General features: G+C 44.8%; 1 protein-coding gene across 4 annotated transcripts in view; it reads left to right on the forward strand.

The window, feature by feature from the left end:
- The first annotated feature begins 9,701 nt into the window (after positions 1 to 9,701).
- The window catches only part of ANO10 (anoctamin 10), a 135,090-nt gene continuing 118,853 nt past the window's right edge, over positions 9,702 to 25,938 (forward strand). The window contains exons 1-3 of one of the 4 annotated variants that reach the window (XM_068236235.1): positions 9,702 to 9,767; positions 15,272 to 15,426; positions 25,444 to 25,626. In XM_068236235.1, coding sequence (XP_068092336.1) covers positions 15,285 to 15,426; positions 25,444 to 25,626 — 325 coding nt within the window. In that variant the 5' untranslated portion in view covers positions 9,702 to 9,767; positions 15,272 to 15,284. Of the gene's footprint in view, positions 9,782 to 9,950; positions 9,970 to 15,271; positions 15,427 to 25,443; positions 25,627 to 25,938 lie in introns of those variants that run through there. The other 3 variants (XM_068236237.1, XM_068236236.1, XM_068236238.1) reach the window with 3 other exon arrangements.

Raw genomic sequence — 25,938 nt, forward strand, 5'->3', positions numbered from 1 at the left:
AAAAATTCAGACCCTTAAAGTGTACCCGAGTCGAAGCTCAGGTACAATATCACATACTTACATAAAAAGAGGGAAGCCTCCGGATCCTAAAGAGGCTTCCCACTGCATCCTCCAGACCCTCGTTGCAGCTCATCGACCTTTTAAAGTCCACGATCCTCTTCAAGCACGAGCACGACTGTACTTCGCCCGCACAGGACTGTGCAGTAAGCCGGATCCGTGCATGAGTGGCTCCGTGCTACTGCACAAGCGTGCCCATGCTCATGTGGCTGCAGCACAGTTGCACTTGTACCAGAAGGGGAGCGTGGCCCTGTTCAGCTAAAGGGTCAACAACAAGGGCTTGATTCACAAAGCGGTGCTAACCTACTTAGCACGCCTAAAGACTTTTGGGCGTGATAACCATTGCACTAAGTAGGTTAGCACCGTTTTGAGGAAAAAACTCGCAAAGTCCCGCGCAAAGTCCGGTGCGCGCAGAAAGTCGCATAGGGTTTAATGGGCGCATAAAACGTTACGCGCGCAAAACTTTATGCGCACTAAACTTTACACGCCCAAACTATTACGCGCGCATTAGCACGCGAAGAGGCAGTTTGCACGTGATAAGCAGCTTTTCACTGGCGTGCTAACAGTTAGCACGCTTTTGTGACTCAAGCCCCAAGTGTCAATGGGAACCAGTGGACGCAGAACGAAGCCTAGTTTTTAGAGCTGTTCTTTTAGATACTTTATAGTTTATTGGTAATGAAAGAACCTATTTAGACTTTGCAAACAGAAGCTTTAAAAATGTATTTTATAGTGTGATGTTACTATAGACCATCACCAGACTTTACAGTAAATCCTTCTATAGTACCATATTTGGGATACCTATTTATATTCTTCGGTTACCATAAAAAAATAAATTAGCTTTCTGAATGTAATTCTTTGTGCTGGTTATTCACTTTCTGTGTGTAAATATCAGTTTATAGAGTGTGAATAATCAGAAGATACTGCAACAGTGAATCGTGCCATGTTGTCATGCATCTAGACAATATCTAAAAGTCCAATCTATTTACTTGTAGTGAGAAGAATAAGGATTATGCCATCTTTATTCTTGTTTAATGTTTTTATTATTGATTTATAAAGCACCAACATACTCTGTGGCGCTGTACAGACTAAAGGGGCCCATACACCTAACGATTTTCCTGCTGATATACAGCAGATTCGATCACTGTGATCGAATCTGCTGTGAAATCGTTGCGCAAACGATTGATTTCTGTCCAAAATCAATCGTTCTCGTCAATTCCCGTCGAGCTGTCCGTGTGGAAGATTTTTCTCGATCGCCGGCGGGTCGGGAGTGCGTCGATAGCGGTGCTCGAACGCCCGACGACCGACGCAATACAGCGGCAATACATAGCCTGATCCGGCAGGCGCGTATCCCCACTGTTTCCGCTGCTCCGTCTCCGCTGGGCTCTGAGTCCAGTAGGCTTCACTTCTTCCTGTCCCGGGCAGGAAGTTTAAACAGTAGAACCGCAGGGGGACACAGACCTGGCGCCCACTATATCCGCTTTGCATCTAAGGGACTGTATGCTGACTGTAAGTGATTTTATTCATTCTTTCAATAAACAATCCCTTTTGCAGTGCTGGCTTAGCCACACCTCTCCCTTCTTCATTATTAAACAGTAGAGCACCCTCTACTGTTTAAGCTTCCCCGGACAGAAAGAAGTGAAGCTAGGCGGAACCCCGAGCCCAGTGGAGAAGAAGACATCGGTGACGGGCGGGGACACGAAACGGCGGAGCAGGTAATGTATGCGGGGGGGGGGGGGGCGAGGGGGAGCAGCGGCAGCACCACCACAGATTGTGATCGATTTCATGCTGAAATCGATTCACAATCTGTTTGCAGTAAAGGCAGCCATACGATCCCTCTCTGATCAGATTCGATCAGAGAGGGATCTATCTGTTGGTCGAATCTGATGTCAAATCGACCAGTGTATGGCTACCTTAAGAAACAAACACGGGTTACATGATAAAACAGACAATGTTATGCACAAATATAGACATTGGTACATAAAACTGAATTGGTACACATAGTAATTACAGTGACAAATGTAACATGATGAACAAAATGTATAGCACATTGCAAGACACAAAAGGGTGAGTGAGCCCTGCCCTTGTGAGCTTACAAAAGGTGCCATAGTATACAATATGTATACCTAATGTTGCCAGGCTGGCTGTCATGTTGAGCTCTTGACTTCAGCAGAGTCTCTATAACACACCTGAAACAAGCATTTAGCCAGTAAAGTCAGACCTATGCTATAACATCTGATGTACAAAGCCCTTCTGCTTCAAAATTCAGGAAGTAGGGCTCTTTCACACTATACATATTGCCATACATTTTCTCATTAATCTCCAGATACCATCCCACCCAGAACCTTCTCTCCTCCCATGCAGCCCTCACAGTGTTGCCAACTCATCCCTTTAATTACTGACACATCTAAGTTATACAGGTTCTGGGGCTACTTACACATAATGAGTGCCTTAACTGCATCTACCTAGCCATGAAACCTGTATGATTCATATGTGTCAGTAATTAAAGGGATGAGTTGGCATCACTGAGCCCTCATGTCCTCCAGCTTGTTTACCTCCTCTCACTCTTACATTCAGGACTTCTCACAACTCTCTCCTTATTCCCTCTCCTGTGCCTAACCATAGTTTAGCCACCACTGTACCTAACTCATATTTCCAACTCCCTAGATCCTCCACCGCCTCCCCCCACTCCCCTTGTTCCATCTCCTAGGTCTAAGCTTTACTTTTCCACTTTACTTTTCCACTTTACTATGCCTAACATTCATTTATTACCTCTCGTGTGCTGCAAACCTCCCCCACTCCATGCCTAATCTCTCCCACTTTTCTGTGCCCATCCCGACCCCTCCCCCCATTACCTTCTAAGTCTTACCTTAATATCTCCCGATTTCCTATGCCTAACCCTAATCTTCCCCCTTTATAGTGCCTAATAGTTACCTCCTACCTTTCCTGTGCATAAACTAATTGCCCCCTGTACCTCTGCATAATGTTAACCAACTCTCTCATCTCCAATCTCTGTTGCCTAACCCAAACTTACCATTCTGCACAGGTAAACCATGAAGCAATATTATTCAGTTGGCTAGTGCACACTTGAATGTGTTTTCCCCAATGTAGAAAAAATACAGACAGCGGTGAATACTGCAGGCATTTTCTCTATCAATTACATTGGCTTCTGTGATAAAACATGCATGTTTTCACACATATAGACACACACGATTTGCAGAGAACGTATACAGAAAAGCAACTGACAAGTGTACTTACACTCACTCTGTCCATCTATGATGGAGCAGAACTGGCTCTGCAGACTCCTCCAGCATCAGTACAGAGCACTTGGGGAGGGCTAGAGAGTTTGGGGGCTGTGCGTTGTACACAAGATCCTGCTGCACACTGAATAGGGATTGTCTACAAAATTTTGTATGATTTCTTATCAGTGGCTGAGCAGACAGCAGTCATTAGAACAATTGTGCATAGAACCAAAAGCTTTTTCTCTTTGTGCCCAGACTCTACAGTACACGACACTTGGGGAGAGTTAGAGAGGCTGGGGATAAAGCAGCCGTGTACACAAGACCCTGCTGAACACTAAATAAGAACTGTCTACAAATCTTTGTCTGCAAAACTTTGTATGATTTCTCATCAGTGGCTGAGCAGATGCAGTCATTAGAAAAATTGTTGAAAGCCTTTTCTCTCTGTGTCCTTAGTTGTCAGTCGTTCACGAAAGAGAAAACTTCTCCCACCTTTGTGACCCCCTGCTGCTTCTGGGCCTGCCTGCTGCTGCATTCCTTGCAGGGTCTATTATTACGCCCCTGGGGGCTAGCTGGTGCTGGGGGTAAATCCGGCTTCCTGTACCGGGGGAGGGGGCATGGGGGTGTGCTATGTGTTGAGGAGCAAAATTTAGGGAGCCAGAAAGCTTGTGCCAACAAGAAGCACAAATCATTTTTGCAGCAGAGATGGGCCCAAGCATAGCACTAGCCAAACATGATGGAATGTTTATTCACGGATACGCTTCAGAGTTGTGAATTCAGCCCTGCAAATAGGTATAAAAATACACTGTGCTGGAAATGCAGGATGAACCAGGAAGCCTCTGGATCATACAGAGGCTTCCCATCACTGCGGTATTTAACGTGTTTTTTTTTATTTCTTCTGAGTACTTTGTAAGTATTTTAGTTTGAGGTATTAACTTGACTTTCAAAATTTGGGAATAAAGTGTTCTTTCACACAGTCCATTGAATTCCATCGCAACGTGCCATCATCACATCGCAATGCAATGATACGTCTATGGTACATTAACATTGGGTGCTGTGTGATGGGACATATCGAGGAACAGTAATGCACAGGAGTGGCAGTGAAGCATACTTTTCATTGCACTGTATGTTTCACTGTATGATCAGACCACACATCTAAAACGCAATGCAACTTTTTTGGCTCCATGAAGATGCGATATAGCAACGCAACGCAACGTGCACAGTGTGAAAGGACCCTTCGTGTGAAATAAGATATTTCCCATCACAATTGTAATGCGTTTTATAAGTAGATTTCTAAAATAAGCATTGCATGACTTTAAACACCCAAAAACTAAACTGGGGTATATTAAAGCACAAACATTACAGCCTATTAAAATTACAGCTATCTATTAAAAGTTATATTTTAGGTATTATATTACTTACCATTTCTCAGAAGGGGCTAATAGGGATTGTAAAATCCCAGTGTTTGTGCATTGCATGACTTTCCCAGCAGATTCAGACATTATCATCAAATCTGCCAGAGATCGATGCCGCAAACGTGGCAGCTGATCTTATTTCCACTCAATTTCCAGCCAAAATCAATGGAAACAATCAATCGTGCAAGCTGAGAACATCTTGCTCCAAAGGAGTGTGTGGTGTTAGTGCTGATGGACTACCGGCTGTCTCCCCACATCTAAAATGTGCTCTACCGGAGAGTGTTGCTGCGGAGCGTATACTCGCCTATCTGTCAGCCCACCTCCTCCTGTGTCTTCTCTCCATCGCTGTATCCTTTGACCCTATGGCATGTATGTGGTCACATATGTGCCACAGAGTAATGGTGAGTAGGCACCCTGTCAGTGATGGAGAAAAGACACAGGAGGAGGCACACTGGAAAAGAGGTGAGTGTTTGATCCACTGGCAAAGCTCACTCAGCACAGTACAAATATCCAAAAGGGACTCGACCCTTTGAGGACTGATATCCAATAATCGCATTTGTTTGATGTAGAGACAGTTAAACAGCCATGGGCGTCTGCAGAAAGTTTTCCACAGGGGTGGCAAGTAAAGGGGGGGGGGAGGCGCGTGCTGCGGAAAGTTGTGCGTAGAGTGCTGCGCAAAAATGGGCATGGCCATAGACCAGGTGTGGTCATCATGGGTGGAGCCAAATTTACATGAACTTAGCAATGATGGGACATTAGGCTAGGACTATAGTAGAAATTAGATTGTGAGCGCCTCCTACACAGGTGTCCCACAGTTTAGGTAGGTGTCAGGGACCCCCCATGTTTAGGTGATGACAGGTTCCCCCCAGTTTAGGTAGTGACAGGTGCCCCCCAGTTTAGGTAGTGACAGGTGCCCTTCAGTTTAGGTAGTGACAGGTGCCCCCCAGTGTATGTAGTGAAAGGTGCCCCCAGTTTAGGTGGTGACAGGTATCCCCCAGTTTAAGTAGTGACCGGTGACCCCCACTTAAGGTAGTGACAGGTGCCCCCCAGTTTAGGTAGTGACAGGTGCCCCCCAGTTTAGGTAGTGACAGGTGCCTCCCAGTTTAGGTAGTGACAGGTGCCCCCCAGTTTAGGTAGTGACAGGTTCCCCCAGTTTAGGTAGTGACAGGAGCCACCCAGTTTAGGTAGTGACAGGTGCTCCCAGTTTATGTAGTGACAGGGACCCCCAGTTTAGGTAGTGACAGATGCCCCCTAGTTTAGATAGTGATAGGTCCCCCAAGTTTAAGTAGTTACAGGTGCCCCTAGTTTAGGTAGTGACAGGTGCCCCCCAGTTTAGGTAGTGACAGGTGTCCCCAGTTTAGGTAGTGACAGGTGTCCCCCAGTTTAGGTAGTGACAGGTGCCCCCAGTGTAGGTAGTGGCAGGGACAGGTGACAGGTCTGACGCTGGGCTGCCTGCTGGAACTTAGGCAGCGGAGACAGCCGGGGTTGGGGAGCAGCTGACGGCAGGGGGGCGTCCACCCCATTTTGCCCAACGTGCAGACGCCCGTGAGCACAACGTTCCAGGCCATTCACCCTTTCTCAATGACTGAAGGCTTGATGAACCTCTAACCTTACTCAGACTCTCTGCGATTTAGAGTTATATCCCTGAAGCCTACAGACTACCCTAGCATGCAGTTGGAACACTGTGCACAGCTCTAGGGAGCACACTAGAAGGGGCGGACTTGGGGGCACAGCAGGCAGAGCAACAGATTTTTTTTTAGATTTTCTATTGTAAATCTGTGTACAGTGAGCAGCAGTAAAGGTGCCCATACTTTACTGCATATTGTGGACTAATCAATCTTCTGAAAGATAACTACTGCTGCAACATCGCCGCTTGATCAAAGTTTTGAAAAAAAAAGATTGATCGGGAATGCTGGCAAAATCTAGGTCACAAAACCTCAATTGATTGCACAGTGGTAATGGCGTTCGATATTGCAAAGAGCAGGACCGTGCAGAGGGTCCTTAAGTGGGGGGTGCTCAAATTTAAAAAAGGGTCCTTGCAACGTGCTCCTCCCCCCCCCCCTTAAGTGGGGGGTGCTCAAATTTAAATAAGGGTCCTTGCAACGTGCTCCTCCCCGCCTTCCGCACACCCACCCCTCCTCGTTTCTGGCTAGGGGGTATTGGTTGTCATATGGGTGCTTAATGGTTAATTGGTTGTCATATGGGTGCTGGGTTCCATGTGGGTTCTGGGTGTGAGTACCGAGTGTCATGTGAGTTCTGGCTATGGGTGGGTATCGAGTGTCATGCGGAGGGTTGATTGCAAGTATTTAGTGCCATGTGAGATCTGGGTGCATGTACTGGATGTCATGTGGGTGCGTAGTGCAGGTACTGGATGTGACATGGGTGTGAATACTGTACCGGGTGCTGGCTACTGGTGGCCTTGGGCGTCACATTGGTTTTGAATGCAGATACTTTGGGTGTGGGTACTGGTTAAGTGGTTGTTTGGTCCAGACAATGGGTGCCATGTAGAGGCTGTATGCAGGTGTGAGTACTGGGTGCAATGTCAGGCCTGGGTGCAGGTACTTGAGGTCATGTGAGTACTAGGTGCCAGTTATGAGGGGGGGGGGGGGAGGTGTGGATGTTGGGAGAAGTAGAGGTCAGTGTGGGTGTTGCAGGAAGGGGGAGTCATTGGGGATGCTGGAGGAGGGAGAGGTCAGTTTAGGTGCTGGAGGAGGTCACTGTGGGTTCTGCTGGAGACAGGAAGGGTGCTGCTGGAGGGAGGGAAAATTCAATGTAGGTGCTAGAGGAGGGAGGGGTCAGTGTGGGTGCTGGGGGAGGGAGAGGTCACTGTGAATGCTGGGGGAGGGAGAGTTCACAGCTGTCAGAGAGACACTATCTTACCTGCTCCCACACAGCTGTGGGGCTGGTTACACTAGGATTCCTGTATGGCACCTCTTTACTCCAAGCTGGATATTGGTGGGATTGCTGTGGGTGCAGGGGTGGGAGGTCACTGTGGTTGCTGCTATGAATGGCATAGTTGCTGCTAGGGGAGGTAGAGGTCAGTGTGGTTGCTGGGGAAGGTAGAGGTCAGTGTGGGTGCTGGGGCAAGGGTAGGTCACTGTGCGTACTGGGGTGAGGGGGAGAAGTAACTGTGGGTTCTGTGGAAGGTAGAGGTCAGTATGAGTGCTAGAGGAAAGGGAGGTCACTGTGGGTGCATGGGGGGAGGCCACTGTGGGTCTTGGGGGAGGTAGAGGTCATTGTGGGTGCAGCTGATGGAATAGCCACACTTAATTTCAAAGTGGCCCAGGGGGAGGTGGGGCTTCCCATGGGTGGGTGGGGCTTATCACGGTTGGGGTGGGGCTTATTTTGTGTGGCCGGAGGGGCCTTTTTTGAAGATTTTGTAAAGGGGGGGGGGGTGCCTGGGCACCCAGAGCACCCCCCTCTGCACGTGCCTGGCAAAGAGCAATGAGTGTGTCCGTGTGCAGTGTTAAAGGTTCACCTATCCACCGACTCTTGGCCTCCTCCGGTGTCTGGCCTCACTATAGTACAGGCGCTCGCAGTGTCCCCAAAAAACAGAGGAGGACAGAAGTCGCACCAGCGGAGAGGTGAGATTTTAACACTGGGTAAAGTGGTGGTAGCAGGAAGATTTCCAATATATTTCACTCTGAAATCTATTGGAAATCACTGTGCAGTGTGTGGGCAGGCAATAGTTCTATCTAATAGTAAATCTAGCCATACATCATGTAATGTTTTGCCACCTTTAAGGTGCACATGGGGGTGTGTGGGATGAGTAGACACTTATTCACTTGGGGAAAGGAGGGGGACAGACCGGAGGTCCGTCAGACTTCACAATATCAAATGCTGTTACCGCCGCGCACCTGATAGAGCACTTGTGACCGGCCAAGATTTTCTGCTATTCTCGATCAATCCATTTGTCTGATTTCGCCCAGACGCCAATTGAAAGATCATGTTGCTGAACCGATTCTCTTCTGATTTGATAACATTAGCAAATCCTAAGGTTTAGCAATTCACGGGCACCCAAATAGATTTATTTTGTATCTATCTATAAAGTGCCAACATATTACGCAGTGATCCCTCTATGATCAGATTTTGAACAGAGAGAGATCTATCTAATGGTCGAATCTGGCCCCAAAAAGGCTATCATTCATAAAGCATTTCGGCATGCGGAAATGCTTAATACCGCTGACTTTACCGAACACTCAGCAAAATCCCCATTCATAAAGGCTCTTTCCGCATGAAAAGCTGACATTCCCCTGAAGAGCGATACATTTCCACCTTGTGCGGAGTTTTTCCAGATTAATCTAGAAAAAGTAACAAACACGTCCATTCATAAAGATTAGAGCAAGCGGTATGCGGAAGGAAAATACCGCTTGCTCGACAGTAGCGATAGGCGGGCGGATTACTTGTAAATGAATGGGACTGACCTCCCAAGCAGCATCAGACAGAGGAGCGCACGGAGGGAATCGGGCAGCTTTTATGTTTCCGCATGTCTTCCGCCACGCTACCGCCAGCTTCCTCCAGAAAACCTCCGCACTTGTATCGCAACAGGCAACTTTTTTATGAATGACCACCCTGAAGTCTTAAGTACCGCTTGCGGAGAAGAACAGTGTTTTCCCGCACTACCGACTGCACCTTTATGAATGATAGCCAATGTGTATGGGGACCTCTATGTAACTAGTCTATAACAGAATTTTCCCTGAATACATACGGTATACAGTATTGTTAGGGGTTAACATGGGGATGGAGGGGGGGAACATGTATTCTTTAGGAAGTAGAACCACACAGAAAACGTGCATCTGGCTGTATTCTGTATGAGCCCTGAAAAAAAAATGTAAACAATCTTTCCTATACATCATCATAATATAAGCTATCTACATGCTGGTCAGGCACTGTGTAGCCTCGGAAGCTGCATACAGTACATGGAGTAACTAACTGCTGCTCCTCCCTCCCTTCCAACTTAGTGGATGGTCACATGACTGTGACAGAGGAAGGTCCTTCAGCTTGCTTGAAGCCAGTGTGTAGCTGTCAGGAGGGAGGAGTACTGGCTGGAGAGGGGGAAGTAAGTACTCAGTGGTGAGCGCCGATAAGACTTCACTGCATAGATAGTATATGATTATAGTCTATTGCAGATAATAGACGTAATTATTTGGCTTTCTTCTTGCTGTACAATTGATCTGCTGGCATGTCAGTCAGCCAGGATGATGCTGATAGAGATACAATGCAGTGTAGTGAATATTACCTGTTCTTGGTTGTGAGCATAGGTATAATGATTATGATTAATCCACCTGGTCTGCTTGAGCACATTTATGTTTCATTTGCACTAAATGATAGTCTATGAACTGTACTTTATGTTCTGCAGCATAAAAGTTCAGTATCCTGCAGTAATGTAACAAATGGACTGCACAAGAATCTGTAAAACTTTTTTTAAGTAACTGATATGGCTGACACATTACTAGAGTCTTTCCTCAACTTTTTTTTTTTAATTTGTGTACTTTTAACATTATCTAAAAGAATGAGATGTGATCTAAAATTTGCTGACAGAATTTACAAAAAAAATATTTTTCTATAGCAACATGCATTAACAGTTACAGTGAAGTATACTTTTCTGTGACTGTATACTTCACTGTCACAATGCAACATGCAGATAATGTTCGGAGCCACTGTCCCAATCTGTTGCAATCCTGCTTTCACAACAAACACAACACAATGCCCACTGTGCATTTGCAATGCGATTTGCATGCCCTCCCATTGACTTGACATGAACGCAAATGAAGCAAAAGTGCAGCAGCCACTGCGATTGTGATTTGATGAAAATTGGAATACAGTGCAACTGGAAAAGGCGCAGTGCAATTTCCATTATTTTACCGTTGACCTTTTGATTGCAAAAATGCATGCGCTTCGAAAATCTGACCTTTTGATTGCAAAAATGCATGCGCTTCGAAAATCTGATTGGAATGCATGCAGTATGGAAGGGCCTTAAAAAGACAGAAAAGTTAGAGAGCATGCAAATCCTGGACTGTGGTACCAGTCCCTGATGGGTGTGACATATATGCTGCTTTTCTGCAGCCTGCTGGCGTTGACAAACTCCCCATATCTCTTGCTCCTCCCTTCAGTCCCTCCGCTTGCGCCCTTCGATATGTGCGATAGCATTGTTAGCATATCTGTGGTCTGATGTACATACATGTGATTTGCTATCCACACATGAGATCTGGTAACACCTCTCTATAATTCATCCTTCATTGCCCTGTTGTTTCCTATTAGGCCTGATATGCATATAGCACACAGCAATGGGGAATTTCAGAGAGACACAGCCAAAGCTGTCAGACCGGTACATAGGATTCTGTGTCTGAGGAGTTTCTTATTTTTAATGCAAATCAGTAGTAGATTCCACTGGAGCAGGCACCACCATGTAAATTATAGTCTCTTTATTGCTCACATAGATTAAAATCAGCAATACAATGACAGACCGCTGTTTCGAGCATCCACTGTCTTTGTCAAGTTGTCAAAACTGCAATACATACATCTGCATTTCAACACTCTGGGAGGCTCCCTGAGCTTGCTATTTCAATTGGCCTGGCACTGCTATTGGCCTGAGGAAGCGGGCTCAGACCCGTGAAACGCGTTGCCTGTGCTACCAATAAAATCTTTTGTCCCTACAAAGATTTGTCGTCCTTGAGGTAAGCAACCTCAAACCTTTATCGGTTTTAAAACTGCTTTTAAACGCTTTTATATACCACCAGGGCACCTCTTTAAACCATTTACTGTGTCTGAGGAGTTTATTTTTAATGCGAATCAGTAATATGTCATTGAATTTGGGATAAATTGTATGTGTTGATCACAGGTCACACGTGGCACCAGCAGTAGCATAGCTAAGGAGCTGTGGGCCTGGTGCAAGTTTTACATTGCCCCCCACTCCCCCAAGCACTCTATACATAACAATTCATAGGGCACACCAACACTTTCCAAGGACAACTGCAGTGTCAGAGGTGCCAGAAGGGGATGGGGGAAGTGCTTGTTAAAGATTGCTACTATTTGAAGCATCAATGGAAGTATTATTACCAGCCAGGACAAATAGAGAGCTAATACAGCAGTTGAAGTAGAGCTCCTCTGGCCAAAGAGCCCTGATGCAGTTGCAACCTCTGCACCCCCTATTGCTACGCCACTGGGCTCCAGCACTGGAGGATGCCCTCCGTAACGTAGTGTTTTTATTTATAGCATTCGAAGACATAACAACAAAAGTTGTTTTGGTGATACCTTTAATGATTAACTGTAGAAGATTTCTTTGCAAGCTTCCAACACTTTCTTCAGGCATGTTACAGAACTGGATCCACTCCAGTGAAATCTTGTGAAATGCAGTTTCACAAGGAGGGACTTGCTCATGTGCCGTGGCCCTTAAAGCCGCATTCAGTTGTCGTTAAACTGATGCTATGATCACTTCTGCAGCATGTACTGCTGGCTGCAGTTGTACTGTAGCCTAGCAGTTTTTGATTTCTTTACATGCATTTGCTCGCACTCACACTAAGGGTTGATTCCATCTGCAGTCGCTCTGCAGTTCATGACAGTTTGGGATGCTCTTGTGAAAACAAACATTGTCTGTTGCAATGGAGCTGCAATCCCTTTCATGCAGGTTGCATAGTTTTGTCTGCCTTTTCCTGCTGCCAGCTTGTGACTGATTATCATTCACCTGTGGGAATCTGCATGTCTGCTCCCATTGGATGACCTCAGTATAAAGAGCTGCTTCCTGCAGTGCTCCACGGGCTATCATAGTTTGTCTCAGCCTGTTACTCTGGGCCCCTGTTCCTGTACCTGGTTCTCGCATTATCCCGTGTGGACTGCACTGATTCCTGCGTAGGAGTCAGTGAGTCTTTCTACTCCTGTTCTTGTTTATCAGTATTTGTTACTTTGCTAGTCTTGCATCATATATTGGTTCATCGCCAATATATACGCATACTAGCGTGTTTATTTTCCTTGTATTCGTGGTAAGTTAATATATCAGTGCTGCTGATATACACGTACTCGAACTGTTGATATCCTGTGTTCAGTCAGTCAGTTTAGCACGTTTCGGTAGGTTGCGCTTATCGTGATCACCCATGCTTAGCTAGCTCAGTCGTGTTTTTGCGAAGTAGGCCATCGCTGCGTTCGCGATTGGCTATCTCGTTTCAGTCTGTCCTGTTTATGGGCGCTTGCTGTCACTGAGGCAGTGACTAGTTTAGCAAGCGTTCATTCTGTCTACCTGTCCTGATCTTTCTGAGTTCTGGTTAATACGCTCAGCGCTACCTTGCACTGAGCCACTATTGTTAAGTATTGTTTGTGGTTGCTCGGATCTACGCCTGCTCTGTGCACCACATCTCCTACTGGAGTCAGTCCTCTCCTCCACTAGTGTGTTCACACTATAACTGGGGATATCCTGGTTCCTTGTGCTTGCGTGTGTGTCTCCTTCACGTCAGGATATGCATTACGTGCTGACTGTGGAGAATATACCACCGAGCGTGACAACTGATCAGCCTTATTCTGGTCACCCATGAGCTCCCCAAAGATAGGGATTCTATAGTAGTAAAATGTTCTAGTGAGAACAGAATGGGCTCTTCATCATCCTCTCCATTCTGAAGATGAGGCTGTATGTGAACACTGAATGAAGTGTTCCTTTACCCTATGAACTGCTTATGGTAGAGAATATAGCCTAGACTGGCGGGCACTCACTATATTATATAGTTGAGACATGAGAGAAGGGCTGGTCCAGACTCCAGCATGTGTGCAGGAAGTAGTCTGGCAGTCCGGGTGGTGATGAAAGCCCAGCCAGTGGCCATGTGTCTATTGGACCAACATTAAAGAGAATCTGTATTGTTAAAATCACACAAAAGTAAACATACCAGTGTGTTAGGGGACATCTCCTATTACCCTCTGTCACAATTTCGCCGCTCCCCGCCGCATTAAAAGTAGTCAAAAACAGTTTTAAAAAGTTTGTAAACAAACAAAATGGCCACCAAAACAGGAAGTAGGTTGATGTACAGTATGTCCACACATAGAAAATAAAACCATACACAATCAGGCTGTATACACCCTTCCTTTTGCATCTCAAGAGATCATTTGTGTGTTTCTTTCCCCCTTCAGCTCACTGAAGAGTTACAAGCTGATTGTTTGTTTACTCTTGCAGACAGCTCTGCCTGGTTGTCTGTAATTCTGCAGTATGTGACTCATCAGTATGTGAACAGAGGATTTATCCAGCTTGTAAAAGATAAGAGAGCAGAGAAAAGCTGGCTAATGTAAATAACACACACACACACACACACACACACACACACACACACACACACACACACACACACACACACACACGGGAGTGTGCATAGAGGGGGCATGCATAGCAGATCACACTGAAGAGTTGGCAGCCTTCCAGACACAGGACGACAAGTCAGACAGGGGAAAGATAAGCTGATTTATTACAGAGATGGTGATAGTATAAAGTGCTGCAGTAAGCCAGAGCACATTATAATAGGTTTAGGAACCTGTAGGATGGTAGAAAACACAATGACATTTTTGTTACAGAGTCCCTTTAAAACAAGTTCACTTTTTATGTAAGGGTAGAAGTAAGAGGGATAAGGCTGATGTTCTTTCACTAAGGGCTCTTTCACACCAGCCCAGTATAGTATTTTACCACAGTCCACCACCAGGGAAATGTTAAGTCTATGGGGCTTTTCATACTGACACAATGCAACGGAAGTGACAATTTTGCCGCATCACCGACACAAGTGCATACCTACCATTACAGTGTGGCCGACTGGAAGTCATGTAAGTCGTTGACGCGTTGCGCATGTGATCACTTCGCCGACAGGAAGTGAACGCCACTTCCTGCTTAGCCGGCTGCCAGACTGGGATTACCATGTACTAATGCAGTAATCCCTGAAGGCTGTTTTTGGTGGTGCGTCCGCACCACAACAGCCAATCTGCAGTGTGAAACCGGCCTCATAAATGGCCTGTACTCTTCTCATAGGGTCTATTTCCTCTAGGATAGTGTAACATTTTGCATACGTTTTTTTCCATATGTGAATGTTCGCGTCTAACAATCTTTACATGAGAAACGGAAGTGTGGTATAGAAATCTGCATCATGCCATCCCTGCATAACATATTTTTCTGCATTATACAGTGGAAATAACTCCATTGACAATTATTAGTTATATTTTCAATTCCACACTTAGCGGAAACAGGCCCATATTCTGAAGCCACCCTTGAAAATAAGAAATCACAGAAAATCTTGTTTTTTATTGTTTATGATGTGAGAAATACAAATAAGACAATATCACATTGAGGCAACAGAAGAATGGATAATCTGTAATATACCATGCTTACTTATTCATCTTTTGTTACATTGTTATACACTGAGCCCAGCTTGAGCCCAGCTTTAGTACATCATACATATGTAAAATGCCAGTTTCTAGATTTGTATTCATTGTTTCCTTATCAGGTCTTATTATGGTTTCCTGTTAGATCAGTTTTGGATATAGTGTGGATGTTATTTGTGGAGCTAGTGTGACTCTTGTAGTAAGTGTCTGTCTGATTAACAGGTCTCATGCCAAAATGTTACGAGGCTTTTCCAAAGATGTGTCCCACCTGGACCATGACTTCAAGCCGCTGGTTGTCATGGAGCTTGCCAAGGATGCCAAACCAGAAGCCAGAGAATGGCTGGTGTCCAGGATATCTGCCCACAAGAGAGATGGTGGTCTGTATATTTACCGATTGTACGGCTGAGAATGGATTGTGTGTTTAACAGTCTGACCTTGTTTTTTTGCTATAAAATATTTTTCAGGCGTTTTTGTTACAGAAGCTGTTCAGTAACAGCTTTACTGTAACAATATATGAAATCTACTACACCAAAACCGCTTCCCAAAACCGCAAAACGCTAGCTGAAACGCTGCAGAAAAAGAAGAAAAAGCGTTTCAAAATCTGCTAGCATTTTGCGGATCTGCTAGCGGTTTTTGGTGTGCACCAGGCCTGAGTGATGGGGATAGATGATAATTTTGCTGGGAGAAAATGGTTGGGGGAACTTGTTTTCCCAAGCCAGTTCGTAAAAGTTTCGAATTTGAAAGGGCCGTAAAGCGGATCCAAGATGAAAAACTAACTATAACAAGTAACTTGTCTATCTTATCTAAAGTTTAGATAGTTTACTCAGCAAATCTAGCTGCAAACAGCTTCAACAGTTTATGATTATTTATTCCTGTGATACAATAAAGGCAGCCATGTTCTGTTTGTCACATTACACACAGTCAAGCTGATCTGTATCTCTTACTCTCCTCTTACTCCCTCCTCCCCTCTGCCTCTGAACTCTCTGGCTAGTAACCTCCTCCTCCTCTTGCCCAGACAGAGCTCCCATAAGCCCCTGCTACTAAGGCTGAGAGTGCCGAGGCTCTCTGGGTAAGCTGTGGTTGAGGCTGGTTTAGTTTATAGGGAATTAGAGTAGAAAAACAAAACAAAAGTATTTGGCTTGAGGAATGCCCTATAAACTATATAAAAAAAAGGAACACAATTCTGCAATGAGTAAAAGTTTATCTCGGATCCACTTTAAAACAAAAAGTCTCCAACCTGCTATAAAGACTTATGGGCTAGTGGTGAGAAGCAAAGGGGGCTATGGATTACATACTTATGTACCTTTCTCAACCCTTGGCAAGGCCAGTGACCAGCTGCCAGCAGAAGTCTTGTGTTCCGGTTAGATTTCCTATGAACACCAATGTGGTGGATTCTCAGCTCCTCTGCATATACAGGTCCTTCTCAAAAAATTAGCATATTGTGATAAAGTTCATTATTTTCTGTAATGTACTGATAAACATTAGACTTTCATATATTTTAGATTCATTACACACAACTGAAGTAGTTCAAGCCTTTTATTGTTTTAATATTGATGATTTTGGCATACAGCTCATGAAAACCCAAGATTCCTATCTCAAAAAATTAGCATATCATGGAAAGGTTCTCTAAACGAGCTATTAACCTAATCATCTGAATCAACTAATTAACTCTAAACACCTGCAAAAGATTTCTGAGGCTTTTAAAAACTACCAGCCTGGTTCATTACTCAAAACCGCAATCATGGGTAAGACTGACAACCTGACTGCTGTCCAGAAGGCCATCATTGACACCCTCAAGCAAGAGGGTAAGACACAGAGAGAAATTTCTGAATGAATAGTCTGTTCCCAGAGTGCTGTATCAAAGCACCTCAGTGGGAAGTCTGTGGGAAGGAAAAAGTGTGGCAGAAAACGCTGCACAACGAGAAGAGGTGACCGAACCCCGAAGAAGATTGTGGAGAAGGACCAATTCCAGACCTTGGGGGACCTGCAGAAGCGGTGGACTGAGTCTGGAGTAGAAACATCCAGAGCCACCGTGTACAGGCGTGTGCTGGAAATGGGCTACAGGTGCCGCATTCCCCAGGTCAAGCCACTTTTGAACCAGAAACAGCGGCAGAAGCGCCTGACCTGGGCTACAGAGAAGCAGCACTGGACGGTTGCTCAGTGGTCCAAAGTACTTTTTTCGGATGAAAGTAACTTTTGCATGTCATTCGAAAATCAAGGTGCCAGAGTCTGGAGGAAGACTGGGGAGAGGGAAATGCCAAAATGCCTGAAGTCCAGTGTCAAGTACTCACAGTGATGTATATCTCACTACCGAAGAATAACTGTACAGGTAAATACTGTCTATCACACGTTGCCGACCAGGCTTGACCTTGTTGTACACACTAAAGTTAATTAAAACTTGTCTCTGGGTAGCAGTGTATATTTTATTTGTATAGTCTGCTCGCAGGGATTTGCTAAAAAATCTACTGTGTGTTGGGCAATGTTCAATTTGTCTCACTACTGCCACTATCCGTAATTGGTCAGATTGGTAAGTGTTGCTGTTGGGGTCTTTGCTGATTTCTCCCCCCCCCCCTACACGGGTGTTGTGGGGTGTAGCTATCCCACAGCTCTTACTCTTTAAGTATTCTTAAACCAATCGGATATGCCAGATATACAGTGAGACATTAGTGTCCAATTGCACATGTTATCGATATCAGAAATTGGCCTGTACATTTGTAGCCAATCTGATGTATGTATCATACATGGTCCCCATAGGGGACATATGGACCTTCATAGAAGGTGGCTGGGTAAGAATATTGTCACCATTGGGGTGTGAGAACAGTGAAATACAGATGCCCAGCGGGTGCCACTCAACAATTGTTTCGCCTCAAACCGAGGCGTCGTCAGGAGTATGTGAAACACAGCATTTACAAGTACAGTATATACAATTCAACCCATCACCCAACCAACAGAGATTCCCCCAGCAACTCGCTCAAGTCAGAGCTGAGTGTGTAGTGATGCAGGTGGCTTAAATAGCCCTGTCCATATCCACCTCCCACAAAGGTGTCTCCTCCCCTTCTATATGCGCATGCAGCTTTCTCCCTCACCTAAAACGCAATACCTGTCGGCGCTCTGTGTTCTTAATGTGTTGCAAACACTCCCTCGGTATGTTTCTGATACTTCCTCGTATGTGACGTCACATCCTGCGATTTCACATCCCCTCTCCGAACGTGTCCTCTGATAGGCTGGTTTGGCAGGGCTGGCTGCTCTGCATCGCTGTACCTGAGTTGCTATAGCAACTAATCAACAAAGCGCGCTGTGCTCGTACACATCACAGGGGGGATTTGTGACCCCCACTGTGATCGTGCAAGGATGCTGCTGCATTCGTCAGGCATTTTAATCCCATCATAAAGGGATCAAATTGTGCAGCGCTTCTCCCTGCCGTTTCCTATACTGCATCAAGGGGACTTTGTAACTGTTACTAGGCAGATCACATTCACCCACAGTATATACATCAGTCACAGTGTCACTTATTAGGTTGCTAATCCTAAACCACTATGTTCCAACTTTATAATAACATCTAGCAGGTGAAGGATGCTATCTTCATTGTCGATTACAGTGGAGGGTTTGATATATGTATGTATATGTATGTATGTATGTATATATATATATATATATATATATATATATATATATATATATATATATATATATATATATATATATATATATATATATATATATATATATATATATATATATATATATATATATATATATATATATATATATATATATATATTATGTATATATATATATATTTATTATGTATATATGTGTGTGTGTGTGTGTGTGTGTGTGTGTGTGTGTGTGTGTGTGTAGAAAAAAGGGGGGAGGAGGGGGGGGGAAACCGCATCATGATTGTATGTAGACACATAGGGAGGGAGAACTCAGTGGATAATTTGTGAATCAATTACTTATGATAAGGCATAGCAAAGATTAAGATATATGATATCATATATAGATATCCATGAGGGCACATATTAAATAAAGCCCTTGACAGAGAAGTCCTCGTTCAGGCCCCTTGGGGCCACAGAGTCCAAGCGAAAGATCCATGCTAATTCCAGCTGTAACAGCTTTTTATCTAGATCGCCCCCTCTTTTACCCTGTTTCCATTGCTGGACACCCCAGAATGAAATGGCCAGTGGATTTGAAATATGGTACGTATTCATGTGTTTGGCAACCGAGGTGTCTCGTTTATGTTTGTCTCCAATGTGCTCCAAAACTCTATCTTTGGCCTGGAACCCACTGAAATCAGCAAACGCAAAACGCAACCGCTAGCGTTTTGTCTGAGCGGTTTGCAAGCGGATTCATGCGCGTTTTTGGTTGTGTTTTGCAACATTGTATTTTTTTGCCCAGCGGGTGCGTAGCGTTTTGCGTTTTTATCCTGATTGGTCCTGTGAATTATTTTTCATTTTGTTACAGTGTGCTGAACCGCAAAACGCTAGCAAAACCGCTCAGTTTAGGTTTTGCTGAGCATTTCTGCTAGCGTTTCAATACTTTACATTGAAGCGCTAACGCACCCAAAATGCTGCAGGTCCTGCGTTTGCGTTTCTGGGAAACGCAAACGCTCCTGTGGAAGTTGCCCCATCCATTAACATTAGCCCAGCGTTTTGGCAAACTGCTAGCGTATCGCAGTGCTGCCAAAACGCTGCCAAAAGCGCTCCTGTGGGTTCCAGCCCTTTTAGAGCTCTAGTTGTTTTGCCCACATAAAGTAGATCACATTCACAAGTAGCTGCATAAACAAGGCCGCGGGTGTTGCAATTAATGAAAGTCCTGATTGCAAAAGTCCTGTTGACGGCTCTGGCCCTGAACTCATTTGTCCTAGATATAAATGGACAGGCCTTACAGTGGCCACATTTAAAACAGCCACTTGGTTTTGGTGGCAGCCAATTCAGGTGTGCTTTATCTTCTCTTCTCCTGGAAAAAGCACTATGGACCAGTATGTCCCTTAGATTGTCTGTCCGTTTTGTACGTGATCGACAGATTTGTTGATAGATGTCTAGTTAGCTCTTTGTCCTGATGTAGGACTGGCCAATATTTGTCTATAATTTCATAAATTTGGTGTGATTGCTTAGAAAACGAGCCTATAAGCCTCACTGTAGATGTTTCTTTTGATATTGGGGGGCGTTTCTTGTCACCTAAAGTGTCCTCCCTTTTGCTCGCTTTTGCTCTTCCATAAGCTCTCTCAATAACATTTTTTGGGAAGCCTTTCTACTCAAATCTATTTCTAAGGAGGTTGCTTTCTTCCTCGAAGCTCTCCTCAGTCGAGCAGTTCCTCCTCGCCCTTAAAAACTGCCCAACTGGGATGCCTGCCTTTAATGATCTGGGATGGGCACTCTCCCAGTGGAGTAAGTAGTTTGTTGCTGTCTCCTTCCTGAAGATTCTCGTGTTTAGGGCCCCTTTTGTGTCTTTTGTGATTTCCAGGTCTAAGAATGTGATGTTATTTGCATTGATCTCTGAGGTAAAGTGCATTCCTATTACATTGTTATTTAATAATTCAACAAAACTGACAAACAAATCTTTAGGACCCTCCCATAGCAATAGACACACAGTAGATGTTTTAACAAATCCCTGCGAGCAGACTATACAAATAAAATATACACTGCTACCCAGAGACAAGTTTTAATTAACTTTAGTGTGTACAACAAGGTCAAGCCTGGTCGGCAACGTGTGATACCCACAGTGATGGTCTGGGGTGCCATGTCAGCTGCTGGTGTTGGTCCACTGTGTTTTATCAAGGGCAGGTTCAATGCAGCTAGCTATCAGGAGATTTTGGAGCACTTCATGCTTCCATCTGCTGAAAAGCTTTATGGAGATGAAGATTTCATTTTTCAGCACGGCCTGGCAAGACCCAACACTCTGGATGAGCTTAAGGCCGCTATTGAAGCATCCTGGGCCTCCATAACACCTGAGCAGTGCCACAGGCTGATTGCCTCCATGCCACGCCACATTGAAGCAGTCATTTCTGCAAAAGAATTCCAGACCAAGTATTCAGTGCATAACTGAACATATTTATTTGAAGGTTGACTTTTTTGTTTTAAAAACACTTTTCTTTTATTGGTCGGATGTAATATGCTAATTTTTTGAGATAGGAAATTTGGGTTTTCATGAGCTGTATGCCAAAATCATCAATATTTAAACACTTCAGTTGGGTGTAATGAATCTAAAATATATGAAAGTCTAATGTTTATCAGTACATTACAGAAAATAATGAACTTTATCACAATATGCTAATTTTTTGAGAAGGACCTGTATAATCTCCTCAGACTGTGTGTAATACTTTAGTCATTGAATATATTTGTTGTATTGGGATCCTGCCCAACCTGCAGCCCTGGAGAGTGTAACACAGAATGTTGCCTACTATCTCTGTGTTCTCTGAGAGAATTTCAGTTTGGAGCATATTTAGCTATAAGAAATGTGAAATTCCTCATCTTCCAGTAAGATAAAGCACATTCCAAAGCCTGCATCGTGCCTGGCAGTGACACCATTGCAGCAGGCAGAATAGCCGTGTATGCAGAGCCTGCACTGTGCCTGGCAGTGGTATGATTGCAGCAGGCATAATAGCCATGTATGCAAAGCCTGCACTGTGCCTGGCAGTGGCATGATTGCAGCAGACAGAATAGCCATGTATATAAAGCCTGCATTGTGCCTGGCAGTGGCATGACTGCAGCAGGCAGAATAGCCGTGTATGTAAAGCCTGCACTGTGCCTGGCAGTGACATGATTGCAGCAGGAAGAATAGCCGTGTATGTAAAGCCTGCACTGTGCCTGGCAGTGCCATGATTGCAGCAGGCAGAACAGATGTGTATACAGAGCCTGCACTGTGCCTGGCAGTGGCATGACTGCAGCAGGTAGTATAGCAGTGTATGTAATGCCTGCACTGTGCGTGGCAGTGCCATGATTGCAGCAGGCAGAACAGATGTTTGTGCAGAGCCTGCACTGTGCCTGGCAGTGACATGACTGCAGCAGGCAGAACAGATGTGTATGCAGAGCCTGCACTGTGCCTGGCAGTGACACGATTGCAGCAGGCAGAACATGTGTATGCAGAGCCTGCACTGTGCCTGGCAGTGACACGATTGCAGCAGCAGCATCATTACACACAAACACTGCAGTCTGCAAACTATTATGAGCGATGGAGCAAAGTCATCAGCAAGCATTGCATTATACACGATGGCCACCTCAGCAGTTTTTTTCTGCACTGTGCTGATCTTGCATCACAAGCTCTTTTGGCATTCATTCATACATTGCATTAGTTAATCCTTTTATCTTTAGTTATTGCTTCTTTAATATTGCATTTACCAATAGTAATAACCTGCCATTACTGTACACTGATTATTCCTTGCAGCAAAAAAAAAGGCTGTGTCTAGGGTGTAGTCTGTGCGACGGGGACAAATATAGCATAAAAGGAACACCAAGCTGCCTAGCTGGCTCTGCTGGGGAAAAGGAGGGAACATGCTAGGTTTATACTTGTATTCTGCTGCACAGATGATACAAAGTACAACTGTATAAGGCTTTTTGTTTTTTATTTCTTTTTGTCGGCCAAAACATTACAACCACTTGCGTAGGTTCTGTGCTGTCAAAACAGCTCTGACCCATCAATGCAGAGTGCTGTAAAAACAGCGCAGCTGTGGGTGCAGCCGGCAACACCATAGGCCGTAATAGGAATTACAGCTATAGCGGCGCTCAGAGACTTATCTGGGGTGGAAACCTCACTAACTTACTATCTTCCACGAGTGTCATAAAAAGCAGGAAGTTAGAGAAGGTTTCCCCAGCTAACACACAAACAATACAAAATGGAATATATGTACTAGGCTTAGGATGCATACACACATCCAGTTTTATCATTTCCATGTAGTATGGGGTCTTATCCACACAATCTGTTCAAGTATTCAAAATCTGTAGGTACTCTTAATACATGGAGATGATAAAATTAGCCAACCAAAACTGTGTGTGTACCCTTCAAGCGTACTCGAGGCAAACCTCGACTACACAAAGACATACTTACAGTACCTAAGGAGAGCGAAGCCTCTGGACCCTATAAAGTCTTCATTTGCAGTCCTCTGGTCCCCTGTTGCTGAGCATGGACCCCCATAAGAAAACCGACTAGTGCTTGTCGGTACGAACATCTGTGCCACGTTCCTCTTCATGCACGAACTCTGCCTACCCCCGACTGTTCGAGTATGTCTGTCTGCACCTGTGCAGTAAGCCGGAGCCACTTGTGCATGATATGGGTGCAGCACGGGCGGGTTTGTGCCCAGATAGAGGAACCAGAGACTTCCTTCTCCTTAGGTTAGTATTTGATTTTTCACCCAAAGTTCACTTTTGGTTTGCTTTAAAAGGATTTTCAGAGTTGGGGTGCATACACACATTCAATTTTGATTGGCTATTAATTGAACAGTTTTACCACCTACATGTAGTATGAAGGCCAGCAGATTTTGAATACTATGAACAAATTATGTAAGTAAGCTCAATTTGGCCAATGATTGACTAATCAAAATTGAAAGCGTGTACACACCTTTACCCCAATTAGGTCTGCAGACTCTTCCTGTGGGTATCTGGTGGAGCCTTCTCTTGGACACTGTCACGGACGGTTGCGGGGCCGCAGGCGCGTCCTGGAACCGCCCGTGAAGAAAAAGCGATCGCACTCGATTCCCTGCATCGATTGTGCTTCAAATCGATACAATCTGGGTTGAGTGTGTAGGGGCAGCTGAAGTCCTTTTCTTAGCAGAGAGAGAGCACCATCCTAAAGGCTGGATGGCTCTTTTGATATGCTAATGAGCCTGAGCCTAATCTGCCCCGGAGAGTCCCTGGCTTCAAGCTGTGCTGATGGCCCATCCATCAGGTATAAGGTGACAAGCACCATGGCAGAAGCAATCTAGTTGGGGGGAAGCCAGACCCACTGGCTCCCTCCCAGCAGGGGAGGTGACACCTAGCTGGCTGCTCCAAACTTCAAAGAGCCTTTGCCTGGGAATAACCTGAGTCTCATAGCATATCCATAACTTCCCAGATCTGTCATATTTCTGGGGTTCCTGAGATGGCAGCTTCGCCAAACGTGGGGGAAGTGTAGCATGAGCCCCGGTGCTGGTTCTGAGGAAGTTTCAGAACATTCTGAGGTAAGGACTGCCAGTTAGGCAGTTTGAAAGTGCCCTGCTGATACCACAAGGGTCTCACCCCTCATGTTTGGTATCAGGCTGCTGGGTACATCGAGGCAGACCTGAAAATATTAATAAATCTGCCCTGACCTGTACGGTTCTGTGAGATAGAGCCCATATATGGTTAAGGCATGATTTCTGGCCCCCAGGACAAGGGGAGGACTCATCTCATGTTCTAAGGGGGGGTGTGGGCCCGCCCTCACTCCCTCCTACTGAATCAGGGGCATAAGAATGGCAGAGGAGCCAAACTCAGTGTCCTCCACCCTGAAAACATCTTGAACTCATCAGGTGCCAGCTTGAGGATATGCAGGCATCCACCTGCTCTGAACTCTGATTGAAACCCAGAACTCTGTTTTCCCACAAAAAGGACATCTTTCCAGGAACTAAGTATTTTTCTCCCTTCTTTTATTTTTATACTGGCTATTACTGTCTTAATAATTGTGATTTTAATAATTGTCTGTATATATTAATTATTTATATTGCGTGAATAAACGACTTTCTCCAAGTCATTCACTGTCCGCTACCCTGCTTATCAGCACACACAGAACTGATCCTGGGTCTCTGAAGATACACTACTGTTTGTTTGTTGTTGGCTAGACAGAATATCGTGTGTTTAACCGTTTTATTCGCAGGACTAGTCAGTTAGTGGGCTCCACGGTCCCATGGTAACCGCGGTGGTGGCAGTTTACTCTGAACCAGTGGGTGAAGTTGTAATCACCCGTGTCTCACAGGCTCCCTTCTGAGTTGTCTGCGGCTAATTCTTAACGGTTCCTGCGCATTGACTGCGACCAGAGTTCGCACGATCTGTGCGCTGGCACCGTTTAGAAGGCTAAGTGCGGTCAGCCACTAGGGCTCCTGTGACAGACACTAATTAATTAAAGTATATATTGAGACCCTAATAGGGATGCCATAACTTATCCAGCAAACCTAAGAGAATTTTCAAAAAAAAAAAGTTATTTGATTTTAAGTCATAAAAGATTGCAGCCCTCGTCTGGGTCATATGAAATTGTAATGGGGTTTCCTGAAAGGTTAGTGAACTAGCAGTCCCGTGCATGTGATGAATGTAACCTGCCCTGAATTTAATTTGAAGAGACAGAAACTGCCTGGGTTCTGTTTCTCTGAGCTCCTAGTATGTGTTCACTATCGGAGAGGGATGTTGCAATTTTTTATTGTTTCTCTTGTTCTTTCCAAATTATTCCAGGTTCCCAGCTGTTGATAAGACCGGTGGCAATACCAGACGAGAAGGAGCATATATATGTTGTGGGAGCCTCTACAAAGCGACTCCTCCTCGGAGCAGAGGCGGTGGGTTTTGTGAAAGAGAGTGAGGACGGCTCTATGAGGCCTTTTTTATACAGCAACCGAACAGAATTCAAAAATTTCTACGGTAATTTTTTTTGTCAAAGCTTGTCTGAGACGGTCGCTGTAAGAGCCCTGATTTAAATTTTTAGCCACTGCTCAGGTTCCCTTTAAATATGTATGCCATAAGGGTGTGTTCCTGTTATTTTTGCAAATAAGGGCTTATAATTATTGATGGGGTACATTTAGAAAACAAAAACTCAAATGGGCAAATAAACTGTGTGGGTTTTAGCTACAATAGCATTGTTTATTTTAAAACTATAAAATTGTGCAACCTATAGGGGATGGAATTGGAGAAAGTGTTGTTTTTTTTCCATATTTTCCTTGTTTTTACCTATAA

Source organism: Hyperolius riggenbachi, chromosome 5 (genome assembly GCF_040937935.1).
Source record: "Hyperolius riggenbachi isolate aHypRig1 chromosome 5, aHypRig1.pri, whole genome shotgun sequence".
Taxonomy (NCBI): Eukaryota; Metazoa; Chordata; class Amphibia; order Anura; family Hyperoliidae; genus Hyperolius; species Hyperolius riggenbachi.